The following is a 17,558-nucleotide window of genomic DNA, read 5'->3' as shown; positions in this document are numbered from 1 at the left end:
ACCACTAAGCCATTGCCTGCCCAGAACAAGCCGAGGGGATTTGTCCAATTGGAATATGTAGGGTGGCAATCATAAGACAACGTGACGTCTCAAACTCAGAGGGCAGGCAATGCAGGACATGGCCGAGACTTCCTGATAGGGGAAAGAAGATTGAGGAGGAAAGCTAAAATACTTGAAAGAGCTTTCCTGTGTAACACTGGGCAGGTATTAAAATGAAGTCACCTGCAGTCAAATGGCATTTACTATTTCACCAGTCAGGACTTCCACACAGCCCACATCTCAAGCTGTGGCTACAGATGGGATTGGGCTGAACCAGCACACTTTTAGAGTCCTCCTAATTTAAACAAGGTACTCCCCCTATACTCCAAAGATCACCATCACTCACTTCTACCACCTGCACTGCAGGTTCCACACAACTGAGACTGGCCAAAGCTGCTGCAATTTCCTGAACGTCCAAAATGGAGTCAAAACTTCTCAAGTGTAGAATTGGCCTCAATAGGGAATCTAAACATTTACCCACCCATTCTATCATGATGCTGTTAGAAATTCTGTCCATTTTAACTCTTTCTGCTGTCCCACCATTCTGGTTCAGGTCGTTCTGATCGTTACCTCTGCACTGTGTTCCTGGGTTTGCTGGATTGCTATCGATAATTCCCTGGAAGCAGCTACAAGTGAAATTCCCTGGAGTGTTCCTGCAGACAGCTAAATCAGCGCATGTGTTGTTTCCAGTCTGACACTCATCAATATCTGAAACAAGAAACACATCAAAACATTCAGCTGGGCAAAAGTAACTTTAACCAGAATGGTTTTTATATCATATCTTTGTAGACCCTGCCTTATATTTTGGGTTTTGTTACCTCAGAACTCAGCATTGCACTGACAAGCATAACATCCACTTGTCAACAGAAGGTCACTAGATTTGAAATGTAAACTCTTTCCTTTCTCTGCAGATGCTGTCTGAGCTGTTGAGCTTCTCCAGCAATCTCTGTTTTACTGTTTATCAGATATGCAGTTTTTTTTTATTCACTCATGGGACGAGGGTGTCGCTGGCTAGGCCAGTATTTCCTGCCAATCCTTAATTGCCCAGAGGGCTGTGAAGAGGTAGCCATGTTGTTGTGGGTCTAGAGTCACATATTGGACAGAGCAGGTGGTAGATTTCCTTCCCTGAGGGACATTAGTGAACCAGATGGGTTTTTCCTGATATTCAACAATAGTTTCTTGGTCATCATTAGGCTCTTAATTTTTTAAAAATTGAATTCAAATTCTTCCATCTGTAATGGGTGGGATTTAAAACCAGGTCCCCAGAACACAATAGAGATTCATGCATTATTTAATAGTGACAATACCACTAGGTCATCAACTCCCTGATACCTGATGAGTATTTCCAACAATTTCAGTGTTCATGATGGTTTATTTTTATTTTTGCCTCTAGAAGGCAGCACTCTCTCTCTCTACAACCTTTGAAGAGACAATTAGCGAAGGACAATGTATGCTGGCCTCACCAGAGACATTCACATCTTATAGGCTTTTTTTAAAATGGGAAACACAGAAATGTTTAAAACATGACTCAATGGGACGAATCAAAGATTCAGCAGCAGTATTATAGCCTGAATGACCTGTTGCTCACCCTTCATGATTTTACAACATGCTCAGAACATTCCTCTTAGAATTTAAACAAGCATTAATCAATTTATTTTAAATGGGTAAAGGTGATTTAAAATAATAAATCAGGATGATTGCAATGTTAAAAATGTTAAGGATTTGCATATTTATATCACAATGACTCATTCTGTATAATTTTCATATTCTTTCCTATCTCACCACTCCTGGTTAAAACTGTACCTGTACACTGTGTTCCTGGATTTGCCGGGTTGTTATCCGTCGTTCCCACTAAACAGCTACACGTGAAATTTCGAAAAGTGTTCGTACAGGTGGCTAATGCAGAGCATGTGTTGTTCCCCGTCTGACACTCGTCAATGTCTGAAACAAGAAACAGATCAAAGCTATCAATCGGAGCAAAAATTACTTTAATGCAAATGGTTTCAAGTCATGTTCTGGATAACAATCATGCTCAATTTCAAAATGTTAATTTAGTCTCTGTCTCCACTGATGCTGTCTGACCTGCACAGTATTTCCACCAATTTCTGAGTTTATTTCAGGCAGTCTCTGTCTGCAGTATTTTCTATTTCTTTACCACCTTCACATGGAGAACCAGGGCCAGCCAGTTAATGCTGGCCCAGCCAGCAATGCCCACATTCCGTGAGTGAATAAAGAAAGATATAGATATGACTCCATTAGTACCTCCCCCTGATTATTACATCGACCATTTTTATTTTAATATCAGATAAACATACCAAAGATTCATATATTAATGTTACCGAGGCTCATTTAGAAATTAATTTCATTTCATAACTATCTCACCACTGCTTGTTTAAACCATTCAGATCTTTACCTGTGCACTGTGTTCCTGGGTTTGCTGGATTGGTATCCATTGTTCCCGTTAAACAGTTACACATGAAACTCCCTGGAGTGTTTGTGCAGGTGGCTAATGCAGAGCATTTGTTGCTCCCCGTCTGACACTCATCAATGTCTGAAACAAAAAAAATCAAAACAATCAGCAAGAGCAAAATTTACTTTAATCCATTGGTTTCAAATCATGTTAAAGTCAGGCAATGTCCTACCTTCACAGATCCTTCCTGGTGTATTCGGTCTTGTGTCATTGAACCCAACATTGCACTGACAAGTGAAAGTTGCGTTCTGTTGTATACAAGTTCCATTACCTGAACAGTCGTTCAGCCCTGACTGGCATCTGTCCCTCTCTGCATTGGAGGGGGAAGATCCATGTTAGAAAATCAAATAAAATGATTTAGGTGAGTTAGTACAATTAAATAAAGACCATGTCTGAGAACACTGTTTTTGCATAACATATTTTCGCGAGCATTATGGTTATGTGACTTTTGGACTTCCTGCACTTTACATTCTGCCTGTATCTCTTTACTTCACTGTTGAAAGTTTCCTGATGATACAAGAGTAGGTTCCTCAGTCCAGCTCATGGCAATCTCTGCCTGAACTGCTGTGTTCTTCCAGCACCACTAATCCAGAATCATGGCAATCTGTCCAATTTGAATCATGAATAGTGATTGAGCAATTAAACAACGAGTTAGAGGAAATAGTCCCTTCTTCAATAGTAGGGAAGACCAGCAGGACAGTGCAAAAGTCCGAGCTGAAGCATTTGCAATCATCTTTAGCTAGATATGATCAGATGGTCCATTTTGGCCTCATGAGCTCCCTATAATATAGATGGCAAGCTTCATTCCATGCAGTTCACTCAATCTGATAGTAAGAAATGACTTAAAACTCTGGATGTTTCAAAGGCTATATCCTGCCAGCACTGCTGAAGCTCCAGGATTAGCAGTACCCCTGACCAACCTATTCCAAAACAGCTACCCTACTGACATGTATCCAATCATGTGAAAAATTGCTCAGGTATATTCAGTCAACGAAAAGGAAAAGTCCAATCCAGCTAATTACTGCTCCATCTGTCTACTCTTCATCATTGGCAAAGTGATGGAAGGTATGTTGAATGGTGTCATCTAGGGGTCGGGTACGTTTTGGCACTACCCTTTTGGCACTGATCATTTGGGCCCGCCATTTTGGGTCTAAACTGTTTTGGCGCTCATTACTTTGGCGCTGAGCTGTTTTGATGCCAATTCAGTCATGGAATGTGGGTGTTGCTAACTGGGCCAGTATTTATTGCACATTCCTAGTTGCCCTCAAGAAGGTGGTGGTGAGCTGCTTTCTTAAACTGCTTCACTCCATGTGTATAGGTAGATCCACAATACCGTAGGAAGGGACTTCCAAAATTCTAACCCAACAAAGGTGAAAAAAAACCAACAACATATTTCCAGTAGAGATGATGATTAGCTTGGAGGGGAACTTCGGGGTGATGGTGTTCCTATGTACGTGTTGCTCCTGTTCTTCCAGATAGAAGTGGTTGTGGGATTGGAAGATGCTGTCTACATACACACATATGATCCAGGAGCAGGTGTCAGCTATTGAGTCTGCACTGCCACTTGATAAGATCACAGCTAGTCTGATTGTAATCTCAAATCCACATTCCTGTCTAACACTGACAACCTTTCACCCTCATGCTTAACAAGAGCTTATCTTTCGTTGCCTTAAAAACATTCGAGAATTCTGCTTCCATCGCCTTTTCAGGAAGAGAGGTACACAGACTCATGACATTTTGTGAGAAGAAATTTTGCTGTATCTCGGTATTAAATGGGTGACTCCTTATTTTTAAGTATTGGCCCTTAATTCAAGATTTTTCTCATAACAGAAAATATTCTCTCTACACCTACCCTTTCAGCCCACTTCACAATCTTCAATGTTTCAATTAAGGCACTTCTTACTTTCTAAACTGTAGTAGATACGAGCCTAGACAGTCCAACATTCATCAGAAACCACCTCCCTTCCAGCTATTAGTCCAGTAAACCTTCTGAGAACTGCTTCCATTACATTTACATCCTTCTTTAGACAGTGAAAGTCAATCTGTGCAAGGTATCCAGTTATGGCCTTACCAGTGCTTTGCATAATTGAAGCATGCCCCTCCTTTCAATTCCTCTCACAGTAAATAGCAACATTCTATTAGTTTTATTAGCAATGTCCTTCTGCATTCATAAGGGTCAGCAGCACATCTTCTTTCTGCGACCTCACACTCACTAGAGCCCTGCTACTTTACACAAACCTCGCCAACACTCATGGGCTACTAACCTCACCATTGCAAGCAGCATCTCCACTCAACAGCCTTCACTTAACTCATCCTCCACAATTGCTAACCCTTCATGGCCTCTGACCAAAGCTGGGCGCCATCCACTGAGGCTGGCAGTCTCCAGGAATGCACAAAGTGAGTTACCACTGAGAAGTTAAGAGCCATGAGCTCGATCCTGTCCAGATGGAAGAGCTGGCTGTGTGTCCCTGGGATTAAGTCACGTGCAAGTCAAGGCTCATCAGCTTCAAAGTGAAGTCAAGATAGACAGATAGATATTTGAAGAATATTCTGCACAATACTTACCCGTTATGGTGACTGAACTATTACTATCCAGTGCTTTAACTGCAGCACCAACAGCAGTGAGCAAGCTGCTTCTGTTAACCGTTGAGGTGTCATTCAACACAGCCAGGAAATTTACCACTACACTTCCACTTTGGAAGCCAACGATGAAGATGTTAAAACTACGATCATCGAGATTGGTCTGAGTTCTTGGCACAACCTAAAAACAAAGTACAAATGTTATTTATTTATGATTAAGGCACACTAGAACCTTCCATTCATGCCATTACTCACCCACCTTCTTATCCATTTAGCTACCATTTCCCCCATTTATCCAGTCACACCCATGTCCACCAATTCATCCATCCAGAGCCCCATTCTTCTATCTGTCCATCCATCTATTTTTCCAACCAAATCCTACCAGTCAGAGTAAATGCAATCCACACGGAATGCCAGTGCATGTTTAAAACTGAGAAAGCAGACTCACTGACCCTAACAGTGGAGATCACATTTTACAAAAGAGAGATAAAGCAAGCACAAGAATAATTGAACTCACTGTGTTTATAAAACTGTCAGATAGGTTCCTGTAGGCTTCACTCGCAGGATTTTTCAGGTCATTGGAGAATACTCTCGATCGCAATATCACCTGCATTCTGAACGCAATTTTGTCTGAACAAACAGAGCAAACCCATTAGCTGTTTTGCTGAAAAGTACATTGAACTGCATTCAAACACCAGAACATGTCCCTCCAGATTCACAAAATATGAGTAACTCTGTGTACGAATAACTTCTTCCCATTCTAGAAAAAAAATTCCAGTACACAAGGGGATAACACTGCCATAAAATCATGCCAGGTCTTCATTTAAAGCGTGTCTTATCATCTCTTTGCTTAAATTTCAGTGGAAGAAAGGGCTAATCGATACAGACTGGGGAATATTTATTCCAGAGGGAAAAAGCAGTCAAACATGATATTAATGTACTGGACCTTCATTTTGAGGACTTCTCACTGAGTCAGACCAGTATGTGCCAGTTGCCATGTTTACTTGGGTTACTTTCTGGGGTTCTACAACTGATAAGTTATTTTTTTTAAAGATTAGATTACCTATAGTGTGGAAACAGGCCCTTCGGACAAACAAGTCCACACTGACCCACCGAAGAGCAACCCACCCAGACCCATTTCCCTCTGACTAATGTACCTAACACTGTGGGCAATTAATCATGGCCAATTCACCTAGCCTGCCCATCTGTGGGAGGAAACCCCCACAGACACAATGTGGAAAACTCCACACAGACAGTCACCCAAGGCTAGAATCGAACCTGAGACCCTGGTGCTGTGAAGCAGCAGCCCTAACCATTGAGCCACCATGCCACAGTGAAATGCTTTAGAGATGAAGAGGTAATGATGGTGTATTGGCAATGTGAACTAAATTGCTAAATTGGAAACCTTTGAAGAAGTCAAATCACCAGAGTCATGTTTCAGAGTACTCATTAATGGTAATCCATGCTAACCGCCAGCCAGCACTCATGTGGCTCGGTGGTAGTGTTCCTACCACTAGACAGAGAGAGCCAAGTTCCAGTCCTGCCTGCTCCAGCAGTGTGCAATAGCATCACTGAAAAGATTGATTAGAAACATATAAAACAACTAGTCTGTAATGGTACTGTAAATGTGTGGCAGTTGGTGAGTTATATTCCCAATGTTTTATATTGTCACTGAAGTGGTTGTGCAATATTCTAAGTAAACCACTTAAAGAAAAGAAAACATTTGTAGAGACAATTAAAATGTGATTAAGAAAACATCTGAATGGCATCATCATGAAAGGCCAGAGAAAATAAAACCCACTTACTATTGCAATTGCTGACTTTAGACACCATGCAGTCTGACAAAGTACAAATATCTCCACTGTTGAGGAAACAGATATTGGGATCTGTATGGAGATAGAAATAATGTTTTAGCCGATTTAAACAAAGTATTTCCTTCAATAGTCAGGCATCATTGGAAGATAAACACTTCTAAATGAGATGTTCTTTCTCCTGTGACAGTGATTCATTATTCCAGAGTCACAGAACTGTAATGATACTGAAAGAGGCTATTAAGCCCATTACATCTATACTAGCCCTCCAAGTAAGCACCAGCATTAGTGCATTTCTCCCACTCTTTCCACATAACCTCGCAGATTATTTCTAAATGAAAAATCATCTCATAACCTTTCGGATGCCTTGATTGAACCTACCTTGACAATACTTTAGTGAAACCATTTCTTCTCACATCACGTTTGCTACTTTTGGAACTTATTTTATGTCTCTGCTCTCTCATTTTTGATCTTTTTTTGTGACAAAGAATGATTTTTCACTGTATACTCTGCCCAGGTCTCTCCTAAAAACTTCAGTCAAATTTAGCTATCTTCTCCCCAAACAAAAAACAGTCCCACTGTCTCCAATCTATCTTCACAATGGAATCATCCTCATAACGTTTTTCAGCACTCCCTCTAGTGAGTTCACATCATTCTTAAGATGGAACTTGGAGATTTGCAGATAAAACTGATAACGTTGGAGAAACTCAGCAGGTCTGGAAATATCAAAGGCTCAGATAGGCAGATCTTCTCTACCACTTCCTGTTTTGATTGCAATTTTTATCATGGATTGCCAGGTACAGCAGTATCTCATCTTAGTGTATTATAAAGTGCACTTCTTTGATGTCCAAACTAAACAACAAAAGAGGAACTATTAGCTAACTTCAGTGGACTAAATAGGACAAATCTTTTAAGGGAGTCTCTCTGCTATAACTTCAACAATACAAGCCTGGACACTCTACACTTGTAAACTGCTGATGGATGTATCTTCCACTTGGCACTGTAACCCTCCAGTGACTTTGCTTTACTCACTCACAGGATTGGGAGATCACTGAGCATTTATTGCTCATCCTTAATTGCCCAGAGGTCAGTTAAGAGGCAATCACGTTGCTGTGTGTCAGGTGTCACATGTAGGCCAAACTAGGTAAGAACATCTGTTTCAGTAACTAAAGGACATTAGTGAACGAGATGAGTTTTCTTTCTGACAAAAACAATAATGAATTGATGGTCATCATTAGACTCTTAATTTAGATTTTTATTGAATTCAAATTCCACCATCTGCCGACGCAGGATTCGAACCCGGGTACCAGAACATTTCCTGGGTCTCTAGGTTAACAGTTCAATGATAAGGATGGCAGTCATCAGACATAATTATGTCTCAAGCTCAGAGAGTGCAGGACATGGCCAACTCCTGAGAGGGGAAAGAAAATTAAGGAGGAAAGCTGAAATACTTTAAAGAGCTTTCCTGTGACACACTGGGCAAGCATTAAAATGAACTAGGAGAAAGTGAGGACTGCAGATGCTGGAGATCAGAGCTGAAAGATTTGTTGCTGGAAAAGCACAGCAGGTCAGGTAGCATCCAAGGAACAGGAGAATCGACGTTTCAGACATAAGTCCTTCTTCAGGAATGAGGAAGGTGTGCCAAGCAGGCTAAGATAAAAGGTAGGGAGGAGGGACTTGGGGGAGGGGCATTGGGAATGCAACAGGTGGAAGGAGGTTAAGGTGCAGGTGATAGACCGGAGAGGGGGTGGGGGCGGAGAGGTCGGGAAGAAGATTGCAGGTCAAGAAGGTGGTGTTGAGTCCGAGGGTTGGGACTGATATAAGGTGGGGGGGAGGGGAAATGAGGAAGCTGGAGAAATCTGCATTCATCCCGTGTGGTTGTAGGGTTCTTAGGCGGAAGATAAGGCGCTCTTCCTCCAGGTGTCTTGTTGCCATGGTCTGGTGATGGAGGAGGCCAAGGACCTGCATGTCCTTGGCAGAGTGGGAGGGGGAGTTAAACTGTTCAGCCACAGGGCAGTTGGGTTGGTTGGTGCAAGTGTCCCAGAGGTGTTCTCTGAAACGTTCCGCAAATAGGCGGCCTGTCTCCCCAATGTAGAGGAGGCCACATTGGGTGCAGCGGATGTAGTAAATGATGTGTGTGGAGGTGCAGGTGAATTTGTGATGGATATGGAAGGATCCCTTGGGGCCTTGGAGGGAAGTGAGGGGGGAGGTGTGGGTGCAAGTTTTGCATTTCTTGCGGTTGCAGGGGAAGGTGCCGGGAGTGGAGGTTGGGTTGGTGGTGGGTGTGGACCTGACGAGGGAGTCACGGAGGGAGTGGTCTTTCCGGAATGCTGATAGGGGAGGAGTGGGAAATATATCCCTGGTGGTGAGGTCTGTTTGGAGGTGGCGGAAATGACGAAGGATGATACGATGTACCTGGAGGTTGTTGGGGTGGTAGGTGAGGACCAGTGGGGTTCTGTCCTGGTGGCAATTGGAGGGGTGGGGCTCAAGGGCGGAGGAGCAGGAAGTGGAGGAGATGCGGTGGAGGTATTAAAATGAAGTCACCTGCAGTCAATTGGCATTTTCTATTTCAGGACTTCCACACAGTCAGGACTTCCACACAGTCAGGACTTCCACACAGTCAGGACTTCCACACAGCCCACATCTCAAACTGTGGCTACAGATGGGATTGGGCTGAACCAGCACACTTTTAGAGTCCTCCTAATTTAAACAAGGTACTCCCCCTATACTCCAAAGATCACCATCACTCACTTCTACCACCTGCACTGCAGGTTCCACACAACTGAGACTGGCCAAAGCTGCTGCAATTTCCTGAACGTCCAAAATGGAGTCAAAACGCCTCAAGTGTAGAATTGGCCTCAATCGGGAATCTAAACATTTACCCACCCATTCTATCATGATGCCGTCAGAAATTCTGTCCATTTTAACTCTTTCTGCTGTCCCACCATTCTGGTTCAGGTCGTTCTGATCGTTACCTCTGCACTGTGTTCCTGGGTTTGCTGGATTGCTATCGATAATTCCCTGGAAGCAGCTACAAGTGAAATTCCCTGGAGTGTTCCTGCAGACAGCTAAATCAGAGCATGTGTTGTTTCCAGTCTGACACTCATCAATATCTGAAACAAGAAACACATCAAAACATTCAGCTGGGCAAAAGTAACTTTAACCAGAATGGTTTTTATATCATATCTTTGTAGACCCTGCCTTATATTTTGGGTTTTGTTATTCAGAACTCAGCATTGCACTGACAAGTGCAAGTTGCACTTTGTCTGAGACAAGTTCCAATACTGAATGACCTGAACAGTCATTCACCTGTCAACAGAAGGTCACTAGATTTGAAATGCAACCTCTTTCCTTTCTCTGCAGATGCTGCCCGAGTTTCTCAGCTTCTCCAGCAAGCTCTGTTTTCCTGTTTATCAGATATGCAGGTTTTTTTTTATTCACTCATGGGACGAGGGTGTCGCTGGCTAGGCCAGTATTTCCTGCCAATCCTTAATTGCCCAGAGGGCTGTGAAGAAGTAGCCATGTTGTTGTGGGCCTGGAGTCACATATTGGACAGAGCAGGTGGTAGATTTCCTTCCCTGAAGGACATTAGTGAACCAGATGGGTTTTTCCTGATAATCAACACTGGTTTTATGGTCATCATTAGATTTTTTTAAATTGAATTCAAATTCTTCCATCTGTCCTGGGTGGGATTTAAACCCAGGTCCCCAGAACATTAGCTGAGTTTCCCACGTTATTGCTCCAGTGATAATACCTCTAAGCCATCACCTCCACAATACTGCTTGACCTGATGAGTATTTCCAACAATTTCTGTGTTCATGATCGTTTATTTTATTTTGGTCACTCAGCCCTGGAGGGCAGCAGCCTGTCTGTCCGTCTCACTGTTTGTCTCTCTCTCTCTCCCCCCCTCTCTGTGTACTACCTTCTAAGAGACGGCTCTTAGAGTATTGAGCAAGGCCACCTTGCTGATCTTTGAGGGGCCCTATTCTGTCCCTAGTTACCCTTTTGTCCTTAATGTATTTGTAAAAACCTTTGGATTCTCCTTAGTTCTATTTGCCAAAGCTATCTCATGTCCTCTTTTTGCCCTCCTGATTTCCCTCTGAAGTATACTCCTACTGCCTTTATACTCTTCTAAGAATTCATTTGATGTATCTTGTCTATACCTGACATATACTGCCTTCTTTTTCTTAACCAAACTCTCAATTTCTTTAGTCATCCAGCATTCCCTTTACCTACCAGCCTTTCCTTTCACCCGAACAGGAATATACTTTCTCTGGATTCTCATTATCTCTTTTCTGAAGGCTTCCAATTTTCCAGCCGTCCCTTAGAAGAAGCAATAAATGCTGGCCTCACCAGGGACAATCACAACCCGCTGTTTCCTTTTCTCAAATGGAAAACACATACAGGGTATATAATTTTTAAGAAGAATCTAGGTCTGGGGAAAGGGCAATCCAATGGGACTAAACATAGAAAGCTTTCAAATAATCAGCAGCATAATTGTAGGCTGATTTGCCTCTTACAAACCCTGGAAAATTTCATGAATTTACAAAATTCCTCAAAATGTTCCTCTAAGAATTTAACCAAGTAATTAATTTTAAATGGGTAAAGGAGTTTTAAAGTAACAATCAGGATGATTGCAATGTTAAAAATGTTTAGGACTTGCATATTTATGTCACAATGACTCATTCTGCTTCATTTTCATGTTCTTTCCTATCTCACCACTCCTGGTTAAAACTGTACCTGCACACTGTGTTCCTGGATTTGCCGGATTGGTGTCCGTCGTTCCCGCTAAACAGCTGCACGTGAAATTCCCTGGAGTGTTTGTACAGGTGGCTAATGCAGAGCATGTGTTGTTCCCCGTCTGACACTCGTCAATGTCTGAAACGAGAAACAGACCAAAACCATTAATAGGAGCAAAAATTACTTTAATGCAAATAATTTCAAGTCATGTTGTGGATAACAATCATATTCAAGTTGTTAATTTAATTTAATTTACTTCAAAATGTTAATTCAGTCTCTGCCTTCACTGATGCTGCCTGACCAGCAGAGGATTTCCAGGACTTTCTGTTTTTATTTTAGGCACCCGCTGTGTAGTGATTGGAACCATAACCAAGTGGTTCTCATTGATTATGAAATCCTTGTCTGGGGTTGTTAACCTTGGTCAGTCAGGGAGCCCTGGCTGACAGATGTAAACAGGAGATTCAGAAAGTGTTCTCATTCTAGGGACTGGCTCTAAGCTGGCTGGTCACAGCCCTATGTACAGTGCACATGTAAATAAAGGGTGACTTGGTGATGGGAGACTGGCCTTCTTCTTCCACTGTCATAAGTTTTTCTTTTGTGGAGATCACAAACACCCTCATAAGGACAACGGGACAAATAAAAATTGATCAAAACAATCACCAATAGCAAAATTTACTTTAATCCAATGGTTTCAAGTCATGTCAAATTCAGGCAATATCTTACCTTCACAGATCCTTCCTGGTGTATCGGGGCTTGTATCATTGAATCCAGCATTGCACTGACAAGTGTAAGTTGAGTTCTGTCTTATACAAGTCCCATTACCAGAACAATCATTGATCTCAGGTTGGCAGCTGTCCCTCTCTACAATGAAACGGGAAAATACATGTTAGACAATCAATAAAGATAATTTAAAAGACTTAATACAATTAAATAAAGACCATTTCTGGTAACACTGTTTTTTTTCCATAACCATGATGCAAGAGCAAGCATGTTATGCTGATTGTTCACTTTGGTGCACTTGACATTCTAGGTAAAAACAATGACTGCAGATGCTGAAAACCAAATACTGGATTAGTGGTGCTGAACCTGATGAAGGGCTTTTGCCCGAAACGTTGATTTCGCTGCTCGTTGGATGCTGCCTGAACTGCTGTGCTCTTCCAGCACCACTAATCCAGCACTTGACATTCTGCCCACCGCTCTCTCTCTCTCTCTCTCTCTCTCTCTCCCCTGCTGTTGATAGTTTCCTGATGATACAATGACAAGAGTAGGTTACTCTGTCTAGCTCATGCAGTCTGGTCTCATCGAATCATGAATGGTGATTGACCAATTAAACAATGAGTTAGAGGAAACAGTCCCTTCTTCAATATTCGGGAAGACCAGAAGGACAGTGCAAAAAACAGGGCTGAAGCATTTGCAACACCTTTAGCCAATATGGTGAGTATCCTGCTTTCCTGAACTTTGACCATCCCTCTTTATTGTCTTAATACCACACACACCTAATGAAGAGAGCCAATCTTCCACCTTTTCTTAGCTTCTTGCCATTCCTAAATGTTTTGTACTCTTCAGTAATCATGTACTAATCCATATCATCCTGGAGCCCTACCCGTGTAATAGCTGCAGTCCTATACTTACTCATTTCTATTTGCACTCAGAGTCCATTTGTTTAATGTCTAGTGTGACGTGCATTAAGACACAGAGCCTTTCGCTCTCCATCCATCCTGAGAGATCTTCACAGAGAAGTTATCAAATAAAATAGATACAGAGCCAAAGTGCCAGATGTTAAGAAAGACAATCACCAGAATTGGGTTTTATTAATGAGGTTAAAATGTTTAAACAAGGCAGATGGGGTGAGCTGGGAGAATTTGAGGGAAAACTCCAGAATGCAAGGCATTAATAAATGGTGTCAAAGAAGCTAATAATGCGGTTATCAGAAAAATGGGTGGAAAAAAGGGTAAGAAATGGAGGGTATGTTATGTTATATCATCTGGTAAAAACTTTACTATAATTGACATATTAGCAAGATTTATTGTCAAATATCTTACCTGCTATATTAGTGTTTGCAATATCTATGTCAAACTCTGTACTCCTGTTTAAGGAATTAGCAAATTCTTCTCTGGTTTCATTCAAAGTAACATTTTCATCTAATGACAGTACAATATCAAAGTTCACATCCACACTCCCTGGTGTAAGACGAAGTATGACAATTCTCAGGAGATTGCGATTGTACAAGGATAAGAATCTCTGGGTTACTCTGCGAAGCAACTGAAGCAAATGAAACATAGTCCATGATTAAAATCTGCATTTAGACTTTATTCTGCTATTACACCATTAATTGTCCTTCCATTGCTTTCGAAGAAACTGCCGCTTGACCCACCTTCGTCATATATGCGATATTTGGCCTCAGTCCTCAGTTTCCATAATAAGAAAGAACAATTGTCAATCATTGAATCCCTACAGTGTGGAAGCAGACTATTCAACCCATAAAGTAACCACCAACCTTCCAAAAGACATCCCACCTAGACCTACCCTCTACCTCATCCCTATTACCCTGCATTTCTCATGGTTAATCCACCAAGCCTGCATATCTTTGGACACTATGGACTATTGAGCATGGTCAATCCCCTGAATCTGCACGCCTTTGCACTGTGGGAGGAAACTAGAGCACCCAGATGAAATCCATGCAGTCACAGGAAGAATGCGCAAACTCCACACAGACACTTGCTTGAGGCTGCAATCAACTCTGGTCTCTGGCACTGTGGAGCAGCAGCAGTGCTAACCACTGAGCCACTATACTGTCCAATCTGTCACTTCCACAAAATCAAATGCATACTATATATCATTTTTTTGTTAATTAATCATTATTTCAACATAAAAGAGCTAACAAGAAAAAAAACTTACATCTTGAATGAAATTCTTTACAAATTCCTTGTATATCTGACTTGTTCTGTCTCGAAGTTGTGGTACAAAAGTCCTGTTTCTAATTCTTGTCCTTGCTTGCAGCACTTTAGCACCTTCGGATAGCAAAAAAGACAGTATTAAAAGTTCACAAAACCCAAAGTTTTGGGCGGCACAGTGGCTCAGTGGTTAGCACTGCTGCCTCACAGTGCTAGGGACCCAGGTTCAATTCCCACCTCGGGCAACTGTCTGTGTGGGTTTCCTCCCGCAAACCAAAACTGTGCGGGTTAGGGGATTTGGCCATGCTCAATTGCCCGTAGTGTTAGGTGCATTAGTCAGAGGTAAATGTAGGGGGATGGGTTGCTCTTCGGCAGGTCCGTTTGGACTTGTTGGGCTGAAGGGCCTGTTTCCACACTGTTGGGAATCTAATCTGATCCGAAGTGTATATATCAAACAATATTCCTATTGACCTTATGAGCAAACAGTGGTGCGGACAACTAGATCAAGATAATTGCCTCCGAGTACAAGAACTATGAAATGATGAATGGAGTGTATGGGTGCAAGGCTTTGGGGTTTTATTCAGTAAGTATAGCTCTTTCAATGGAAACTCCGTTATAGACCAGTTTTTGTAACCTTGAAATGTCGTAAGCTCTCCTGAAGCCTTGTCAGATCAGGATTTCCCTCATTTTTTAGAGAAGCACCCAAGACATGAGGAAAAAGTTTACCTTGTCTGAGACAAAAACCGAAAGAGCTGCAGATGCTGGAAATCAGAAACAAAAACAAGAATAGACATTGCTGGAAAAGCTCAGCAGGTCTGGCAGCATCTGTGGAGAGAAATCAGAGTTAATGCTTCAGATCTCAGAACTCCTCAAGAAGTGTCACCGGACTCGAAATACTACCCCTGATTTCTCTCCACAGACGCTGCCAGACCTGCTGAGCTTTTCCAGCCATTTCTGCTTTTGTGCTTTCTCTGAGTACTTAAGACTTTCACATTTAAGAACAGACATGCTACGCTATGTGTGTTGCGAAGAAGTCATGAGGGGCATGGATAGGATAAATAGACAGTCTTTTCCCTGGGGTGGGGGAGTCCAGAACTAGAGGGCATAGGTTTAGGGTGAGAGGGGAAAGATATAAAAGGGACCTAAGGGGCATTTTTTTCATGCAGAGAGTGATACGTATATAAAATGAGCTGCCAGAGGAAGTGATGGAGATTGGTACAATTGCAACATTTAAAAGGCATTTGGATGGGTATATGAATAGAAAGGGTTTGGAAGGATATGGGCCAGATGCTGGCAAGTGGCACTAAATTAGGTTGGGATATCTGGTCGGCATGGAAGAGTTGGACCAAAGGGTCTGTTTCCATGCTGTACATCTCTATGACTCTATGACTGTTTTGCTGAGGAGATTGTGTATTCCGTCTTTGTGATGATTGGTAAAGAGACCAGCTACCACATATTATTTTCCAACAGTGGGAGGTGCCATTGAGTCAGAAGGCAGCCTCTGGCTGCTAAGATGGTGACCTGCCACTTTCACAGAGTCGGGATCCTAGCCCAGGGCAGCTGATATAGATATAGACCTGCCCACCATTGTTACCGCTGGGAATGGAAGGCTGATGTCTCCACTTGCAGTCATACTTCCAGAATGCATTGTGGCTGGGTGGGAGGTTGGAAGGAAAATCCATCCATCTTCTCCGTGATAGAATTCACATTCAGGTCAGGTAAGGGCTAGAATTCAAGATGGGTCATTAATCTTGATCTGATTGCTAAGTTCATTCTGCCTTTCTGTTGAACAACAGGGAAATGGAAATCATTGTCCAGTGCAAATGCTGTACATTGTTTTATCTCAGATGTGGTGAAGGCTTATTACAGTTGTACAAGGTGCTGATGAGGCTAAATCTGGAGAACTATCAGCAGTTTTTGTCCCTTTATTTAAGGAAATATATCATTTCATTGGAAGCAGTTCAGAGAAAGTTCACTAGAATGATCAATGACATGGAGGGATTGTCTTACAAGCATAAGATAAACAGGTTGCAACTCGTTGGAACTGAGAAGAATGGGAGGTGATCTCACTGAGACATGTGGTGTTATCAAGGAGCTTGACAGGGTAACTGCTGAGAAGATGTTTCCCTTTATGGGAAAGTCTAGGACCAGAGGATATAGTCTCAGAAAAAAGGGTGCCAATTTTTAAAACAATGATGTGAAGGTGCCAGCATTGGACTGAGGTGGACAAAGTTAAAAATCACACGACACCAGGTTATAGTCCAACAGGTTTATTTGGAAGTATCGTACAACTGATGCAACGTATTGATGTTTAATATATCGCATCAATTGTATGACACATTGACCTTTCACTATAAATTCTGTGTCCTATGATCCAGCCCCACTAGCTACCTGCTGAAGGAGCAGCCTCCTAAAGCTAGTGCTTCCAAATAAACCTGTTGGACTATAATCTGGTGTTCTATGCTTTTTAAATTTAAATCTAAGATGAGGAGGAATTTCTTCTTTCAGAGGATTGTGATACTCTGGCAACTCTTTGCCACAGAGAGCTGTGGGGGCAGAGTCCTTGTATATATTCAAGACTGAGATAGATAGATTCTTGATCAGCAGGGGAATTGTGGGTATTGGGGAAAATGCAGGAAAGTGGACGTGAAGAATGTTAAATCAGCCAGAGTTCTGTTGAATGGCTCAAGAGGCAGAATGGCCTACTCTCATTTTTTTTTAGATTAGATTACTTAGTGTGGAAACAGGCCCTTTGGCCCAACAAGTCCACACTGACCCTCCAAAGAGCAACCCACCCTGACCCATTCCCCTACATTTACCCCTTCACCTAATACTATGGGCAATTTAGCATGGTCAATTCACCTAACCTGCACATCTTTGGACTGTGGGAGGAAACCGGGACACCCGGAGGAAACCCACGCAGACACAGGGAGAATGTGCAAACTCCACACAGACAGTTGCCCGAGGCAGGAATTAAACCCAGGTCTCTGGCGCTGTGAGACAGCAGTGCTAACCACTGTGCCA

At 42.3% G+C, this 17,558-nt stretch overlaps 1 protein-coding gene across 1 annotated transcript in view; it reads right to left on the bottom strand.

Annotated features, from left to right (window-relative positions):
- The window catches only part of LOC140485872 (uncharacterized), a 53,723-nt gene that overhangs the window by 10,297 nt on the left and 25,868 nt on the right, over positions 1 to 17,558 (bottom strand). The window contains exons 12-23 of the mRNA XM_072584324.1: positions 14,539 to 14,651; positions 13,683 to 13,902; positions 12,364 to 12,501; positions 11,641 to 11,778; positions 9,876 to 10,013; positions 6,895 to 6,975; positions 5,607 to 5,719; positions 5,075 to 5,270; positions 2,682 to 2,819; positions 2,453 to 2,590; positions 1,843 to 1,980; positions 610 to 747 (exon numbers count right to left, since the gene is read on the bottom strand). Of these exons, the coding sequence (XP_072440425.1) occupies positions 610 to 747; positions 1,843 to 1,980; positions 2,453 to 2,590; positions 2,682 to 2,819; positions 5,075 to 5,270; positions 5,607 to 5,719; positions 6,895 to 6,975; positions 9,876 to 10,013; positions 11,641 to 11,778; positions 12,364 to 12,501; positions 13,683 to 13,902; positions 14,539 to 14,651 (1,689 nt within the window). The remainder of the gene's footprint in view (positions 1 to 609; positions 748 to 1,842; positions 1,981 to 2,452; positions 2,591 to 2,681; positions 2,820 to 5,074; positions 5,271 to 5,606; positions 5,720 to 6,894; positions 6,976 to 9,875; positions 10,014 to 11,640; positions 11,779 to 12,363; positions 12,502 to 13,682; positions 13,903 to 14,538; positions 14,652 to 17,558) is intronic.

This window comes from Chiloscyllium punctatum, chromosome 15 (assembly GCF_047496795.1).
Source record: "Chiloscyllium punctatum isolate Juve2018m chromosome 15, sChiPun1.3, whole genome shotgun sequence".
Taxonomy (NCBI): domain Eukaryota; kingdom Metazoa; phylum Chordata; class Chondrichthyes; order Orectolobiformes; family Hemiscylliidae; genus Chiloscyllium; species Chiloscyllium punctatum.
Note: the sequence above shows the minus strand (reverse complement) of the source record. Positions and strands in the feature narration are given on the sequence as shown.